General features: G+C 32.4%; 1 protein-coding gene across 1 annotated transcript; it reads left to right on the plus strand.

Moving 5' to 3' along the window:
• The first annotated feature begins 4,711 nt into the window (after positions 1 to 4,711).
• Positions 4,712 to 6,197, plus strand: LOC107913715 (uncharacterized). The gene is made up of 3 exons (XM_016842388.2): positions 4,712 to 5,487; positions 5,737 to 5,812; positions 5,924 to 6,197. Exons 1-3 carry the CDS (start codon positions 5,341 to 5,343, stop codon positions 6,013 to 6,015), a joined length of 315 nt encoding a protein of 104 aa, XP_016697877.1. The 5' UTR covers positions 4,712 to 5,340; the 3' UTR covers positions 6,016 to 6,197.
• The last annotated feature ends 12,398 nt before the right edge of the window (positions 6,198 to 18,595 follow it).

The following is an 18,595-nucleotide window of genomic DNA, read 5'->3' on the forward strand; positions in this document are numbered from 1 at the left end:
ATATACAACTCAAAGGTGAATGGGAAACGAGAGATCCCAAATTAATCAGTTATCGAAAGTTGGTTCTCGGATTGATCGAAGAGTTTGATGATATTACTTTCTACTATCTTCCACGAGAGGAAAACCAGATGGCTAACGCTTTGGCTACTCTAGCCTCCATAATTAAAGTGACCAGACAAAAGGACATGAAGCCTATCCAAATGAGCATCTATGAAACCCCAGCTTAGTGTTACAATATCGAAGAACGAGAAAAGGATGATAGCCCTTGGTATCAAGACATATTGCGATATGTGAAGAATCGTGAGTATCTTGATCAGGTAGTTAAGAATGATAAGAGGACTCTGAGAAGACTAGCCATTGATTATGCCCTAGATGGGGAAATCTTATATAAAAAAGGAAAGGATCAGGTACTATTAAGATGTGTGGATGCTGTGAAGGCTAATAAAATCTTAGAGGAGGTCCATAAGGGTATTTGCAGAACGCATACCAGTGGGTTCACCATGGCTAGACAGATTATGAGATTCGGGTACTACTAGTCCACCATAGAAGGAGATTGCATCAATTATACTAAGAAATGCCATAAATGCCAAATTTACGGTGATAAAGTGCATGCACCTCCTTCGCCTCTTCATGTTATGACTTCTCCATGGCCTTTCTCCATGTGAGGTATGGATGTCATTGGGCCAATATCACCAAAGGCTTCTAATGGGCATCGTTTCATCTTTGTGGTTATCGATTACTTTACCAAATGGGTAAAAGCTGCTTTGTATGCTAATGTCACAAAGTCAGCAGTCAGCAAGTTCTTGAAAAAGGAGATCATATGTCGATATGGAATGCCCGAGAGAATCATATCTGACAATGCATTGAACTTGAACAACAGTTCAATAGCGGAGGTCTGCAGTCAATTTAAGATTAAGCATAATAATTCATCACCGTATCGCCCAAAAATGAATGGTGCAGTGGAAGCTGCCAATAAGAATATCAAGAAAATTATGGGGAAAATGGTTGAGACTTACAAGGACTGGCATGAGAAACTACCATTTGCCCTCCTTGCTTATCGAACATCAATCAGGAATTCCACCGGGGCAACGCCTTTCTCCTTGGTTTATGGTATGGAGGCAGTTTTACCCATTGAAGTTGAAATTCCTTCTCTCCGGGTGTTGGATGAGCTAAAGTTGAATGAGACAGAATGGGTCCAGTCTCGATATGATCAGTTGAACTTAATAGAGGGAAAAAGGCTAAAAGCTATCCAACATAGTCAGATGTATCAAAGGCGAATGATGCGGGCCTACAACAAAAAGGTTCGTTTAAGAGAATTCCATGATGGGGACCTAGTATTGAAAAAGATCCTTCCTATACAAAAAGATTTTAGAGGGAAATGGATGTCAAATTGAAAAGGCCCATATGTTGTAAAAAAGGCCTTTTCCGGAGGAGCTTTAATCTTGGGTGAGATGGATGGTAAAAACTTGTCAAACCCTGTAAACTCAGATGCAGTCAAGAGGTACTTTACTTGAAAGGAGAAGGGATCAAGGTGAAAACCCCCAAAGGGCACTTTGAGTCCTTTAAAAATAATAAAAAAGACTAAAGGAGAGGCCAAAGTAAAAACCCGCAAATGGTGCTTTGAGGCCAATGGGGATTTGAGTTGAAAACCTGAAAAGGGTGGCTCAAATTTTGATCAGAAGGGAACATGAGGTGATTAAAGCAACCCAAAATTTTGATTGGGGCATGTGGTGATCTTGCTATACCTGAATTAACAGGAAAGGGGTATGCGGCGTTTAGGGCATCGACAGAGTACTGTAGATCTTTTAAACACATGTCTTCAAAAATTTTGTACAGAGAAGCTCAAGCTGCGATATCTGGGGCACCTAGTCTTAATACTATTTATATTGAATTTGTTATCCCAGGAATACTTTATTCTTTGCTATTCTTGGAATGCTTTATTCTTTTCAAGAAATTTGTTCTCAATCAGTTTTTATATATATATACATACTTCTTGATAATTTATTCACTTCGAGCTATCCTATTCTTATCCAGTGTTATAATTTTTGAAAGCATGTTGCATTAGAATAATGATTAATGGACTAATCAAACTTTCACAAGGGAGGTTTTGCATATTACTCTGGAAGTTTCTAAATAATACAGTAATCTGAAACAGGACTATTATTTAGAATACACCAAGCTTAAATGTTGAAATATCTAAGAAGGAAAAGTCTAAATTGAGACTATCCCTTCAGATATCTCTTCAGATTTTGTTGTCAAAGGTATTGATTGAACAAAATGACAAGATGTCATAAAGCTTCAGTCACCAAGCAATAAAAAGGGGTTTCTTTGGAGAAGAGAATCATTCATTTGTGTATAGGCATCTGGTTTGACACCCTGGGAATGGTGTAAAGGGGTCAAAGAGTTTTACATTCCATATCTTTGGATTGCGATGGGAGGAGATTGAAAAACCAAAATTTTTTTTCTACCCTTGGGTTACAGCGAGAAAAATATAGTACAAATTTTGTGTCCTAGTGGATTGAACTCTAAAGTTTATAATGGGGCAATCTGTAAGTTTTTAGATGCTGGCTGAGCAAGAAGGCGTTATAGCATGTCAATGATAAAACCTTAATAAACTTTGAGTAATGGCAACATAAGCGATAAAGAATGATCATTCTAAAAAAAAAGATGACATTCTGCATTCATGCAAACATCACTCATACATGGCTAGGTAGGAGCATTTGATTCATTTTGATCATGGCATCCCAATCATTAGGCATAATTAGGTTCATAAAATGGATCATACAGGTCATGTTCCCCAAAGAACAGATCAGTGAAGACTTAGGAAGATATTTGAAATTGGTTTCCAACCACTTCATATCTATCTATCCAACCACCGTAAAACTTATTAGACACCTTTCCCAAAATGTCTCGCAAATGTCCTCTTTATCGAGAATGACTGCTGACCTCGTGATGACTGACCCATCAATCGGTAAACTAAATTGTAAAGCAATGTCCTCGAGTGTGATTGTACACTCGGCGCATATAAGATGGAAAGTGTGTGTCTTGAGCCTCCATCTTTCCACCAGCGCGCTGATGAGAGTAGGATCGAGTTTGCAGCCTCCGAATATACGAGACGCATGCAAGAATCTCGCATCTTGCAAGTAACCACGAATTTCGGTATCTGGGTTCTTTAACAAGTTATGCATGAACCCTTTCAAAACACAACCATCCTCATATTTATATCGACAAAAGAAATTAATTTAAAATATTTTAAAAAATAAAATATTTTAAATTTAACTTAACTGAAAATAACGAAATTTAAAATTCCGTCTTACATAATCGCTTGAGTGGTAGGAATGTACTTGTCGTCGAAACGAATTAGAAAGGATGCCATTAGTGAAAATTTAATTGAAATGAATAATATAGAAAATAGTTACATATATAATAACAAGCGTATTGGGAAATTTAGAAAAAAAAACTTGAGAAAATTGAGAGAGTTGAGAGTTTAAGAAGAATTGAGAAAGTTGGATTTGAGTGAAAAGAATAAAAAATGGCTTGGTATTTATAGGAAAAAAATTACCGTTGGGGCCCTTAAAAAATTTTACCGTTGCCAACACTATAAAATGACCGCTGGTGGAAAGTGCGTCCAGCTGGACATACTTTCACACTCTTTCCCTAAAAATATCTATTTCCCTATTTTTTTTAAAAAAAAGAAACGACCTAAAAGGCGAATTAAATAAAAAAAACTACATATATGCTTTTTTTCCCTATAAATTATACTTTACTCAAAGCAACAAGCAATTAATCCAAACAACAATTTCTAATTCTAATGTAAAAAATGAAATTTATTTTTATTTTAAAAAATTTAATATATTACTATTTTTAATACATTCTACAATAACTTAAATAGAAATATAAAAAATCTTATTGTTCAAACATGCTTTTGACATGTGCACCGCACTGAAAAGCTAGTATATGCTATAGTAATATAATGTTATTAAAAGGAAACAAACCCTATGTGGGATAGTTTATACTTTGCCATCTGACGCATTAATATGATGGCAATTATAGTTACATCACAAATTCAATTTTATCATATTAAACTGCAAAAAGTCATCATTCCCAAAAAATAATTCTACTTGCAAGAAAAGATGGCATGAAATTAAGATACCATATTATTTGTATTTATCTTTAATAATTTAATGTTATTTTATCTTATTCATTTTAAATTTTAATATTTTTATCTTAAAAAAAATTAAATTTAACATGATGTGTTAAAATTTAGAATGAAAGTATTGACATAATATTAAATTATTAAAAAAATATACAAATAACATGATATTTCAATTTCATATAGTCATTTTTCTTGCAAATGCATAAATGTTTCATTATTATTGCGGGTTTCATAAAAAAACTAATAAGTTACCATAAATACATATTTACATATTAAAATAGAAATTTTCAATTAAAGATAGTCAAAAGGTTACAATAAATTTTATAAAAAGTTACCCCTAACCAGTATTTTGGCCTCAACACATTACTATGTGTTTCAGAAAAAGAAAAACATTGCAATTTAGAAATAGAAAGATTTCAATATATGTTTCATTATTATTGTTTTGAATAGAAAAATTAGATGTTTCGTAAGAAAGGATGCAACTTTGAACGTTCCCTATGAATATTTCCATCATTTTGGTTTGAATTAAAAGAATATTTTTTTTTGAAGGAAGAATGGTTGGATTTCATTATTAAAACAGAGCCCAAAAATTGAGCAGGCCCAAAGCACACAGAAAAATCCAAACAAAACAACAAAATAAAATCAGTCCAAATCTAAAATAGATAAGAACACCGGATAAAGCAATAAATTAACCGAAAGAGAACTGCGAAACCCAACCACCTAGGCAGACTTTCCATTTCCCTAAGCATCTGATACAGAGAAGCCCTTCAGGTGCTTTCATTTAGGCGTTCAAATCATCCAAAAATTCGTCTTAATCTCCTCGGAGCTTCTAGAAGGGACCCTTTAGATTCGGCGAATACGCTTCAATGTTTTGCCTAAACATACCAAATCTGAAAAGACCCAAAAAATCTACTCTCCGATCTGTTTACTGACAAGTTCATTCTGATATGCTTGCCATTTCCCAAACTGTTGAATCGTCGATAGGCTGGTCACTAGGAACATGATTGTTGTCGATCTTCTTCTACTGCCTTTTGCGCATAAGAGGAACCGCTCCAGCAAGATAAGTTTCTTCATTTTGTCTTAGTCCCTCTGTTGCCAAGAAATGTGCAGCCCCGTTTGCATGTTTTGACACATTGAAAGACAATCTTGATACTGTTCACATATTGTTCTTATGTTACAGATATATGCCCCTATCACTGACCTTTCAACTCTCTCTTCTTTTAGTTTCCGGATCACAGCCAGGGAGTCGCCTTCGATTTCCACCCTCAAGAATCCCAGTTGTAAGCCCATCTCAGCCGCTTGGAAGCAGGCCATCGCCTCTGCTACAAAAGGTGAATGTATGTTGACATGCATGATAGTTTTTGACCAAAGAACAAGACCAGAATCATCCCTAATAATAATCCTCGAACAAGATTTGTTATTTTGTTTACAAAATCTTGCATCGAAGTTTATCTTTACGAAATGTTCTTTTGGCATCTTCCAACACACTAGAGGTACTTTACATACTACTAATTTTTCTTTCGCACCATCAACTTCCCCCAAATAGCGCTTAAACAAATTCATCGTCTCTAATGCAGTAGAATGTTGTCCTTCATGCAATAGCTTATTACGGGCAGTCCATATATCCCACATCGCACAACAGAACACACGACAAAGGTACAATGAGTTGTTTTAAAAAAACTGATGAATCCAATCTTTTATTGATGACTTTGATGTCTCTGTTTGTCGCACAATCCCTAACTGATGCCATATTTCCTTTGTCTGCAGGCAATCCTGAAACACATGATCCACCGTTTCAACACCATTGTGACATCAAGGGCAATTTGCTGAACCAATCAGTCTCCTGTAATTCAAGTTAGCATAAGTGTCACGGACTTAGAGTTTTCCCACGCGATCCGTGCGGCCTTAGGTAGTTTTTCTGCTTAAAACGCCTAAGTCAGCCTAACTTGAAAAAAAAAAGGATTCAACAGCAAAAACGCCCAAGTTAGTTTAACTCGCAACAATAAAGGATTCAATAGAATTCCCTTAAGATTTTCACGAAGAACGGCAGAAGAACAAAGTAAGAACGAGCCTTGAAAGATGAACAAAAGCAAGAACACTTGAGAGAAAATTTTGAGTGAATACTTCTCAAAATTCTTATTAATAACTGAATAATGAAACAATTCAGGAGTCAGTACAAATGAAGGGGAGGCTCTCTATTTATAGTTGAGCTCCCCCAAAACCGATGGCTATAATTAAAAGCTGTATTCAATTAGGACTCTAAGTTTACAGAATTAGAACCTGTGTACAATTATAACTTCTAAGACTACATAGTCCTATCTTCATTATCAGGCCCATCAGGCTTCATTGTGACAGGCCTGTCCAACAGCTCTTTGAATCGGGCCAGTTCTCGTAGGCTAAATGATCCCCATCTGAGCAACAGACCTCCATTGGATGCATTTGGTGCGCTGGTCACGGGCTTTGAACTGCGGCCCGTGACATTCTCCCCCACCCATTCTCGCAACGCCCTCGTTGCGACTTCTGAATGGCACTGACTTGATTCGCCTCGGTCTCGTCTCGTCGCCTTAGCCTTTCCCTTTCTTCGAGATTTTTGCCTCGGCTTCTGTCGCTTCTTAACTTGAGCCGTCCTACTCGTCGCATTTACTCTGGTCAACTGTCCCACATGCATCGCTTCTTTTCCTTTGAAGTCTGATGCACCACCTACCTCTCCCATAGGTGGAAGCCTTGTCGATGACTCGGCCAACTCCGACGCTTCACTCAACTTGAGCCTCATTGGTTTCAGCTTCACTATTTTCATCGCAACTCTTTCCTCTAAGTTCGATGACAAACTCACCTCTTCCTTAGGTGGAAGCCCCTTCGATGACTCACCAAGCTCAGACGTTGCCTTTCTTTTGACTCCGGCTTGCTTTGGACAGTTCCGCAACTCATGCGGACCACGGCACAAGAAGCACTTAACTTGCTTCTTTTTGCTCCTCTTTGCCCTCTTGGCTTCGGCTTTTCCCTTGCTCGAACCAAGCTTCTTGGGCTCATTGTCTGCTTCATCGTTCCCCTCGATGACAGACTTCCTCGGACACTTCCGCAACTTATGCGGACCATAACACAAGAAGCACTCCACTGGCTTCTTCTCGCTTTCGGCCTCCTTGGCTTCGACACCCCTTGCGCTCGAACCAAGTACCAAGGCCTTCCCCACCGGCTTCTCCTTAAGCGCGGATTTCCTCGGACATTTCTTCAACATGTGTGGACCGTCGCAGAGAAAGCATTTTAGCTTGTCCCTTTTCCTCTTGGGTTTCTTCTTCCCAACTCGTGGTTTCCCATTACCACCTTTGTTCTTCCCAAGCTTGCCCACAGATTCAACTACCGTCATGGCTTCCGATAGCTTTTGGACACCTCTTTGTTCCACCTCCTGTCTGACCCACGACTTCAATCCCTTTTGAAAAGCAAGCAATGCTTCTTCATCGGTCACATCTGAAACTTGGAGCATGAGTTCCTTGAACTCTCGAACATACTCCCCCACTGTGCCCCGTTGCATTATCCCTTGTAACTTTGCCCGAGCTTCTTCCTCGGCAAACTCTGGGTAAAATTGTCCCTTCAATTTACATTGGAACTCTTACCACGTCCCAATCTCACCAAGTAATATTCGAGTTGTTGGTTCAAAGGCACCGTTGGAATGTCGAAAGAAGAGTTCGAACAAAGGTGGGCGAGGAAGTCTTTGAGGGAGACAATATCGGCAGTAGAGGAAAAGGTGGTAATGGGAAACCACGAGTTGGGAAGAAGAAACCCAAGAGGAAAAGGGACAAGCTAAAATGCTTTCTCTGCGACGGTCCACACATGTTGAAGAAATGTCCGAGGAAATCCGCGCTTAAGGAGAAGCCGGTGGGGAAGGCCTTGGTACTTGGTTCGAGCGCAAGGGGTGTCGAAGCCAAGGAGGCCGAAAGCGAGAAGAAGCCAGTGGAGTGCTTCTTGTGTTATGGTCCGCATAAGTTGCGGAAGTGTCCGAGGAAGTCTGTCATCGAGGGGAACGATGAAGCAGACAATGAGCCCAAGAAGCTTGGTTCGAGCAAGGGAAAAGCCGAAGCCAAGAGGGCAAAGAGGAGCAAAAAGAAGCAAGTTAAGTGCTTCTTGTGCCGTGGTCCGCATGAGTTGCGGAACTGTCCAAAGCAAGCCGGAGTCAAAAGAAAGGCAACGTCTGAGCTTGGTGAGTCATCGAAGGGGCTTCCACCTAAGGAAGAGGTGAGTTTGTCATCGAACTTAGAGGAAAGAGTTGCGATGAAAATAGTGAAGCTGAAACCAATGAGGCTCAAGTTGAGTGAAGCGTCGGAGTTGGCCGAGTCATCGACAAGGCTTCCACCTATGGGAGAGGTAGGTGGTGCATCAGACTTCAAAGGAAAAGAAGCGATGCATGTGGGACAGTTGACCAGAGTAAATGCGACGAGTAGGACGGCTCAAGTTAAGAAGCGACAGAAGCCGAGGCAAAAATCCCGAAGAAAGGGAAAGGCTAAGGCGACGAGACGAGACCGAGGCGAATCAAGTCAGTGCCATTCAGAAGTCGCAACGAGGACGTTGCGAGAATGGGTGAGGGAGAATGTCACGGGCCGCAATTCAAAGCTCGTGACCAGTGCACCAAATGCATCCAATGGAGGTCTGTTGCTCAGATGGGGATCATTTGGCCTACAAGAACTGGCCCGATTCAAAGAGCTGTTGGACAGGCCTGTCACATTGAAGCCTGATGGGCCCGATAATGAAGATAGGACTATGTAGTCTTAGAAGTTCTAATTGTACACAGCTTCTAATTCTGTAAACTTAGAGTCCTAATTGAATACAACTTTTAATTGTAGCCATCGGTTTTGGGGGAGCTCAACTATAAATAGAGAGCCTCCCCTTCATTTGTACTCACTCCTGAATTGTTTCATTATTCTTTGTGAATAAGAATTGAGAGCATTTACTCAAACTTTTCTCTCAAGCGTTCTTGCTTTTGTTCATCTTTCAAAGATCGTTCTTAATTCGTTCTTCCGCTGTTCTTCGTGGAAACTTTAAGGGAATTCTGTTGAATCCTTTATTGTTGCGAGTTGAGCTGACTTAGGCGTTTTTACGGTTGAATCCATTATTGGTGGAAGTTAGGCTGACTTAGGCGTTGTTAAGCCAAGAAACTGCCTAAGGCCGCACGGATGTGTGGGAAAACTCCAAGTCCGTGACATAAGTAGGTAGAAAATTGTTTGTAATCCTTCAGGCTGTAATTTTAATTTTGGAGGGCAGGTCTTGATTCCAAAGTCTTTTGTACAGATTTGTGTAGGGATAGATAATTCCATCAGTAGAATTCCCATGATGATTATGTAATAACCGTCTGTAAGCACTGCGCACTGTGTATTCCCTTGTTGCTTCTCCACTCCAAGCTCGAAAATCCTCATGTGGAACTTGATATTTGATTAGCTTATTTGTCACTATAAATTTTATTATTTATACATATTTTAATATAATATACATATTACAAAACTGGTAAGAAATTTGATTTAGGGAGCGACAATTAAAGCTATTTTAGCTAAGAAATATGGCAGAAAAAAAAATCATAATATTCTTTTTGTGTTAATTTACGTAAATTTTTTTTTTACAATATTAATTGCCACTTTTTGAACATCCTTTAATTCACTTCCCCAAGGATTCTTGAACATAGAACAAAACAAGTCACTAGAATTCAAACAAATATCACTAATACTTTGAAGGAATGTTACATAATTCTGTTTGTTTTTTTTTTACAAATTTGTTTTTTAGTTACATATATTTGTTTTTAATATTATATTAATAATTTTACAATTTTTTAAATATTTTTACCATACCATGACAGCAAAATATTTTAGTAAAAGCAATTATACTTTGGTTATGTTTAAACATAAATAAAGGTCTATATTTTGAAATTTTAACTTTAAGCATTCCAGGTCAGTTACTGAATTTTTTTAATTATATTTTCTCAACATGATATGATTGCAAATTTTCTTTGATTTTATGTATTAATTTAATAAATTTTTTAAAATATTTTATTGAATTTATATTTTTAGAGTTAATTTTTAGGCATATTTATTTTTTTAAAAAATTATTTTGTTGTCAAATTTAAATGTCTAACATAATAACATAACTGTTATTGTATTTTTTAGGGTTAGATTAATAAATTATGGTCAATGTTAGATTAATAAATTATGGTCAATGTGGATTTCATTTATTTTTAATTATTATATTTTTTCAATTTTTATTCATATGATTGATTATCTTTTTTTTTTTGACAGAAAAGAAAAGATACAACGAGTTATTAAAGGTATTATCTGCAAACACAAGCAACCTTTCTTTCTTATTAAAGGCTATTTTAGCAATTTGATCTACTTCAACATTTACTTCTTTAGGGATGTATTCAAGTTCCCATCTATTAATATTTTTTAAGAGATGGTGAATGTGACTGATTATCAATGACGTTAAGGGTATTGATTCCGGAAGTCGAATTGCTTTAATAGCCTTCAAACTGTCAATTTAAATCAACACTTCAATTTAATACGATTAATTACCTTTTAAGCATTCGTTCTTTCTACACATAAAATTAATTTAATATGGTTGTTATGTTCAGAAGTATTTAAATTGTTTGACAACTTTATACTGATTTCGCTACTACATTAAATAATTTTTAAGGACATTAAAAAAATTTTAACTATTAGTTATTTGTTCTAATAAAATATGTTTAATGTAACATAATATTTTTTATAATTTCTCTAAAACAATTAATTTATTTTTTTATTTTTATTTAAAAACAACTTCCTTATTTTAAAAAATCAATTTTGTCAAAATCAATTAAATTTTCTGTGTTTCTTACCATATTCAAACATAACTGAAGGATAATGCATATTTTTTAATATTATTTATTCCAATAATATTATCAGTACTTATATTTCGATCTATACAAAATATTAGCATAAATTATTTTTCTATTTCGAAATATTAATTACTAACAAAGTAAATTTGATCTTCTTTAATTATTACCAAAATTTGTCACATTAAATTTTAATTATGTTTGCATAAACATGAAACTAAAAAAGATAAATTTTAAAACTATATATGAACTTTGGTTTAAAATGCAATTTTATACATAAACTTTTATTTTGTTCAATTTTATACATGATATTTTGCTTTGATCCAATTCTCATAAATTATTAACATAATTATTGATATAAAATTATTTTATGTTTATATATTCCATACACAAAGAATTATATTTATTTAATAAAGCAATAAATCGATTTATTCATTTCTTTAAATGTGTATAATTGAATCACAATAAAAGTTTCATGTATACATTTTAACCGCAATCAAAGTTTCATACATATAATTGCACCAAATCAATGTTCATGTATCAAATTGTAAACTGAATCAAAGTATATGTATAATGTTGAGATTTGTTCCAACTAAGTTAAGAAAGTATAATATTAAAAATTTAAAGAAATATATTGCAAATAGGTTTCGATCAAATTTAAGTAGTTTTTTAAAAATATAAGTAATATTTAGTTGAAAATTTTAAAGATTTAATAAACGATTTTTTTTCTAACAGTAAATGAATTTTTAAAAAAAATTTTGAAGCATAAATATAGAAACATTAATTATAAGAAAATATATTAAGTAATTTCGTATAAAACCATAATTTATCAAAAACTAATGATATTATTAAATATATTATTCAAATAAAAAACATAATTTATAAATGGTAATCATATTATTTGTTTGTTAAAATATGGTCTAAGTCCATATACTCTTTTTAAATTTGAAAATTAGTTTCTTTATTTTTAAATTTCAAAATTTGGGTGTACTTGTTAACACCATTTTTTTGCTAAACTCATTGGTTTGGTATTTGAAAATTAAAAAAAAGAAGATCATTTGGTAGTTATGTAACAAAAAATAACATTGTAATAAATTTCTATTTAAGAGAAGAATTTTAATGAGATTAACAATTGAAGTTGCATTTTCAAAAATAAAAATAAGAATTAAATTTCAAATGCACGAAGAACATATGGACTTTGAGCATATTTTAACCTCTTTGCAAAATCTTACAAATTTTTTTTGATAGAGTAAAACAACTTTAAGGGAAAATACTATGAAAACACATTAATTCCTCATAGAACCAATATAATCCACTCGAATTAAATCCTGCACTAAACGTGGTGGTTGTTCAACCACTTGGATTTCTATGAAACTGGTTAAATCTTACAAATTTTACAATAAAGTTTTAGGAAATAAAAATAATATATTAATTATATACAACTAAATTTGTGCATCGCATGGGATAAAAAAACTAATAATATATATAATACATAGAGATTATATTACAAAGTCTCAAATTCCTAACTAGCATGAAGTGTAACACCCCTAACCTAGTCCGATCAACGGACCTGAGCTATGGGATGCTACAACGGAAAACAGAACATATAATATTAAGAGAACAATTTTGTACACCCATTAAAATAATACAATGAAAAAGAGACTATATCAAATTTTAAAATAATACACGAGTTTAGAATTAGGCAAGAAAAAGGACGAAAGTAAAAAATTTCCTCTAGTTTGCACAAGGTATCAATATTTGCATTATAGGTATCGATATTTTTATAATCAGTATCAATACCAATTTAAAAATCAATGCCAATTTGACGTTCTGCCAAATTGGAGATTTCAGCTCAAAACATTTTTATCGATATCTTTTTGGAGTTACCGATATTTTGGTAAATTTATCGATACTTAGTAAAAATACTGATACCTAATTGACATTCTGTAAATTTTTAAACTGTTCATTTAGTTTGGTATTGATACCTTGGTCTATCTTTATCGATGCTTCTATAGAAATTGTCAAAAATCACAAGTTTAAAAGAGTTATTTCATACCCTAACCTAAAACCAAATTCATAGATACATATAAATAAATCATTAACATATATAAAACTCATTCATCCTAAGTGTCTAACCAATATGCCATAAAAAGCACCTCAATTCAAATAATTTCAAACTACCAAACATTACCATTTAACACCATTCAATATCCATATGCATATGGTATACAATCAACTAACATTATCAAGTAAGCTTATACAAAATGAACCATTTTAACCAAAACAATTACCCAGCACAATGTTTCAAACATAACATCATCTAAACACACCATTTAATACTATTCAAGTCACTATTTCCATACTTTAATCACTACCAAAACTAACCAACCAAAACATGATCAAAGCCATTCATACAAGTATATACATGATTATATACCAAAAGGTACCAACCAAGCCAAAAGTCGCAACCATATTTACATAGCCAAAAACACAACATAACTCCAACAAATACATATACAATTTAAACCACCTACTACATGCGTTTATAACCAAAATCAAAACGATCAAAAGTTCTACCGAGTCGTTGAACGGATAGTGTGAGCTCTGACTTAACTTCCATTCAACCAAAACTTCCGATAATCTACAAAGAAATTAATCATAACGAACGTAAGCAAATCATTACTTAGTAAGCTCGTATTAAACTTTAACTTTAACTTACCATATATGATGTAACTCAAACATTCCATAAATAATTTCATCATCAAGGTCTTGAGTTCATTTATTGCTTATACATCTCACAAATTTCTTAAGGTTAGTGAGTTCTGATACGAACTCGGTTGATGTTATTCCGAGTCGTAATAGTTTGCCCGATTGAGAAATTGAGTAAGTTATTCTTCGTTTCAAGAAAGTCTGAAAGCAGATAGAAAATAGGCTCAAACAAGAGTTCAAAGAGTTTGGAAGATGGATAGAGGAAATTTGGCAAAGGTAAAGGTTGAATCAACAATATAGAAATTGTTGACCTAAGACTTACAAGCACTTAGATGGATAATGAAAAGTGAAATTAGTAAATAAACCTTGACCCACTATCTAACGAGATAGGAACCAAAGGTATAGCGAAATCAATAAATAAACCTTGACCCACTATCTAACGAGATAGGAACCAAAGGTATAGCGAACGCCACACTTGAAGTGATAAGTTCGGATATCAAAGGAAAGAAAAGATGCCACAAGCCTAGCTTGATAAGTCAGATCAATCCCAAAGAGAACAAGGAGATTTGGAATACTCACAAGTTTTAAAATATTTCATAAAAATTTAACAAAAAGTCGTTCTAAACAATGTTTTCTTACAAACTATTTATAGGAATTATTATGACTATTCAAATTCAACATTCATATAAGCTATTAACAAAATATTAAAAATCAGTTATAACTCTTAATGGGCAGCCAAAGAGTCATGTCTTTTCACTTGATTCATGCATAGCTGAAAAGTCACGCCTCTTCACTTAATGAAGGCTTAATGGTTCATTAAATGTGCTGCTTAATGTCCCTTCATTTTCCCCTCAACCAATTGCCTTAATGCTTGTGTATTCATCTTTTAATTGGCACCATAACTAGCTTTGAGTGCATGAAACCGATCAGACTTGAAGAATCACTCTCGGTCCATTTGAAAAGTCACCATAATTAGCTTTGAGTGCTTCAATATCCCCCAAAAACATTCCAAATATTCACCAGCAATTAAGTGACTAAATGTACACTCTTTTATGCCAAAACTGGACAACCAATTGAATGTGACAGCATTTGATTCTTCTTGGCAAATGAACAGCCCTATTGTAGTTATATGACCAGCCTTTTGGACTTTCCTACAACAATCACACAATCAATTTATTTAAGAAAAATTAAACACACTATAACTTAAGCATTAAAAAAAATAACAGCCAAATTAAATAACATACTAATATAAACAAACTCAAACATATGTAACAACTAAGATGCTTAAATGCTTGGTTTTAATTAAGATGGAAACTAAATGAACAATGAATTACTTAATGCATGACTTCATTAAAAGATGCAAACTATAATTAACATGAGAGTTACATAATGCATGACTTTATTAAATGCAGAACACAAAATGCATGTCATAATTAAAAGATGTAGATCAATAATGCAAGACATTAATTAAAGATGCATTTAATAAACAAGACATAATTTAAGACTCATATTTTAATAACTAAAGTTACTAAAATAAATAAATCAAAGTCCTTATTCCAACAACCAAATTAACAAACTGGAATTAAAAGCTTCATTTTGCACTTGGGCCCTTCGAGTTTGAGCCAATTCCGATATCGTTGAATTGTTTCAAAACATGATACGGCCGGGATCGCATCAGAGTTCATATATAAAACATGTAAAATTATCATATATACAAGTAAACACATATGATACATAATTCAACCATCACATATTCATTTAACCTTTCATATTTTCTTTTCAAGTATCCATTTATACCCAATGAACAATAGTGAAATAACATTGGATACACAGGAATAATGTTCATACAAGTTGTGATGGTATATGCTCACATGAGCTATGACTGTAAATGCTCACACGAGCTGTAGGTTGGGATGTTAGGCTACACGATGTTTCTCACATGAGTTGTGAAGAATTCGCAATAAATGCAGGATCTTAACCATTGGTAGGACATCCAAGACTAACGCCCGAAATGATAATAACCCTAATGACATGTCATTTGTATCCTAAGCACTCACAAGTTTCATATGGGCCATGCTTCATATCGATGTCATTTAATCATATAAACATTACTTCATCTCATGAATTCACCTATATAGATTTCCATTTTCAATCTTAACATTTACCTTATTATCACTACAACATAGTTCATTTAATCACTTACAATTTATCAAGTAAATAAACCCAATCCAATTATACATAGATAGTAATTAAATAAAAAAACAACAACTAATTAGTTTAATCAAAATGCGAACTTACCTAAACCGAATTTGACACCAATGATTACTCCGCTAACTTTTCTTTTCCACAATTATTGTTCGGTTGATTCATTTCTTGATCTAAATAATAATTTTAATTCAATTAGACTTTTAAAATAACTTAAACACTTAAATTTATGCATATAAATCCTTTTGTTAACATTTTACAATTTTACCTTGAAATTTCACCTTTTATGCAATTTAGTCTTATATCAAAACTTGTAAAATTTTCACAATTAACCTAATAACCCCTAAGCCGAATTCACTATAGCCCTTCTACAGCCCTTAAAAACTGAATATTTACAATTAAACCATGCCAATTTTGAAAACATAACAATTAAGTCCTTAGATTCAATACTAGTTAAAACTACTTTACAAAATGTCCTTATTTAGCATCAAGCTCATAATTCCATCAACTAACTTTACAAACACATAAAATTCAATATGGTAAGTCCTTAAACTTTTAATAGTTTCACAAATTAGTCCCTAGGCTAGCTAAATTAAGCTACAACGATATCAAAAATATAAAAATTACTAAAAATGGAAGCAAAAATCACTTACATGCAAGATAGATACTTGGTCGAAACTTTTAAGTTCTTCTAATGGTGTTTTCAGTTGGGAAAATCAAATGGAGAAGATGATAGCTTGTTTGCCTATTTTTTATTATAGTTTTATTTGCTTAATTACTATTTTACCCTTATAATTTAATTAAACTTTCACTAAAATCATGCATGAACCATCCACCTATTTAAACTATGGCTAATTTCCATATAAGGCCATCCAATCATGCTTCTATAGTCATTTAACACCTTTAAATTAATAGTGGTTAACTTTTTCATCTTTTATGATTTAGTCCTTTTTACTTAATTAACTATCTAAACGTTAAAATTTTCTAACCAAAATTTACTACGACACTATAATAGACTCATAAATATTAAATAAATAACAATTACTGACTCGCTAGTCAGAATTATGGTCTCAAAACCATCGTTTCCAACACCACGGAAAAACGAACTGTAACATGAAGTCCTAACTTTTTGACAAGTGGCATACCTATCTTTCCGACACATGCCATATATATATTTGTTTTTAAATTAATAGAAAATAATAATTTAAAGTTATAATTCGTTTTATGAAATTGAATTAAAATATGTCATATTCATTTGGGATAAATATCAAAATTATACATGAATTATGGCTTAACGTGCAATTGTATACATGAACTTTAATTTTGTACAATTTTATACATGAAATTTTGATTTAATCCAATTCTTGTAAATTATTAACACAATTATTGATATAACATCATCTTATGTTTATATATTGCATACATAAATAATTATATTTATCTAATATAAAAATAAACCAATGTATTTATTTATTTAATTTAAAGTTTCAAGTATACATTTGAATCACAATTAGAGTTTCATGTGTATAATTGCACCAAATTCAAATTATGTATATAATTGCACATTAAATTAAAGTTTATGTATAATTTTGATATTTTTCCTATCCATTTATATAAAATTTAAATTATTATTATTATATATAAAAAAAATAATTTAAATTTAATTTTACTTAAATTTATTTAACAATTGTTTGTTAATCTGTTTGAAACAGGCTAGGTCAAATTAATGTTTTTAAACCTTTTTTTTTGTTTATCATAGTTATTATAATATAATAATTTTATTATAAATGCATTAACTATGATAATTAATCTATAAGAAAATAATTAAATGAAACCCATATCCATTTTTATCAATGTATATATCCATTTTCATCAATAATTAATTATATATCTTTTTGTTAATAAGTGAATTAAAAATTTTAAAAGTTTTTTATTTTTAATTTTTAAAATAAAAAAATTTAATTTCAATTTTTTAAAAGTACATGGTCGAAGATACCATATTTAATTAATTTCATTGTGCAAAGCAACTTTTATTTTTAGTTACTATAAAATGTTGTCAGTGTAGGAGGACATAAGTTCGAAGTGTCCTGAAGTGCATTATTCTCTTATTTAAGGGTTGGGGAGAGGCTATGGGTAGGTTTAGGTATTGTATCAAAAAAAGCATATATGATAAGAACCTATAATAAGATTAATGTTAAAAAAGCTAATTAAAATGATAGAAACATTAAAAAATTATAGTTATAAAACTATTAAATAAGATAATTAAACTACAAAATGAGATTTTGCATGCAAAATAAAATTATATATAGGGTTGTAAATATGATTAAATGATGTTAAATTAAAAATATATGAAAATGTATAAATAATATAAAAATTTTTAAAATGATTTAAGTTAAAACTTTTTAAAAATTTATTTTATATTATAATTTTAATATTATTTTTAAATATTATTTTTTATGCCGGACATTGAGGGATGTTGAAGGGAATAAACATTATACATTATTAAAATTATTTGCATACACTTTAATATTTTTTATTTAAACATTATATTATATTTTAAAATTATGCATTTTTAAAAATTGTTTATATCTTCCAAAAATTGTTTCATGAACAATTATAATTAATAGATTAATATTTAAATAATAACAATTTTATAAAACAAACGAGTAATCTGTGCA

The sequence above is a fragment of the Gossypium hirsutum genome, chromosome D11, assembly GCF_007990345.1.
Source record: "Gossypium hirsutum isolate 1008001.06 chromosome D11, Gossypium_hirsutum_v2.1, whole genome shotgun sequence".
Taxonomy (NCBI): Eukaryota; Viridiplantae; Streptophyta; class Magnoliopsida; order Malvales; family Malvaceae; genus Gossypium; species Gossypium hirsutum.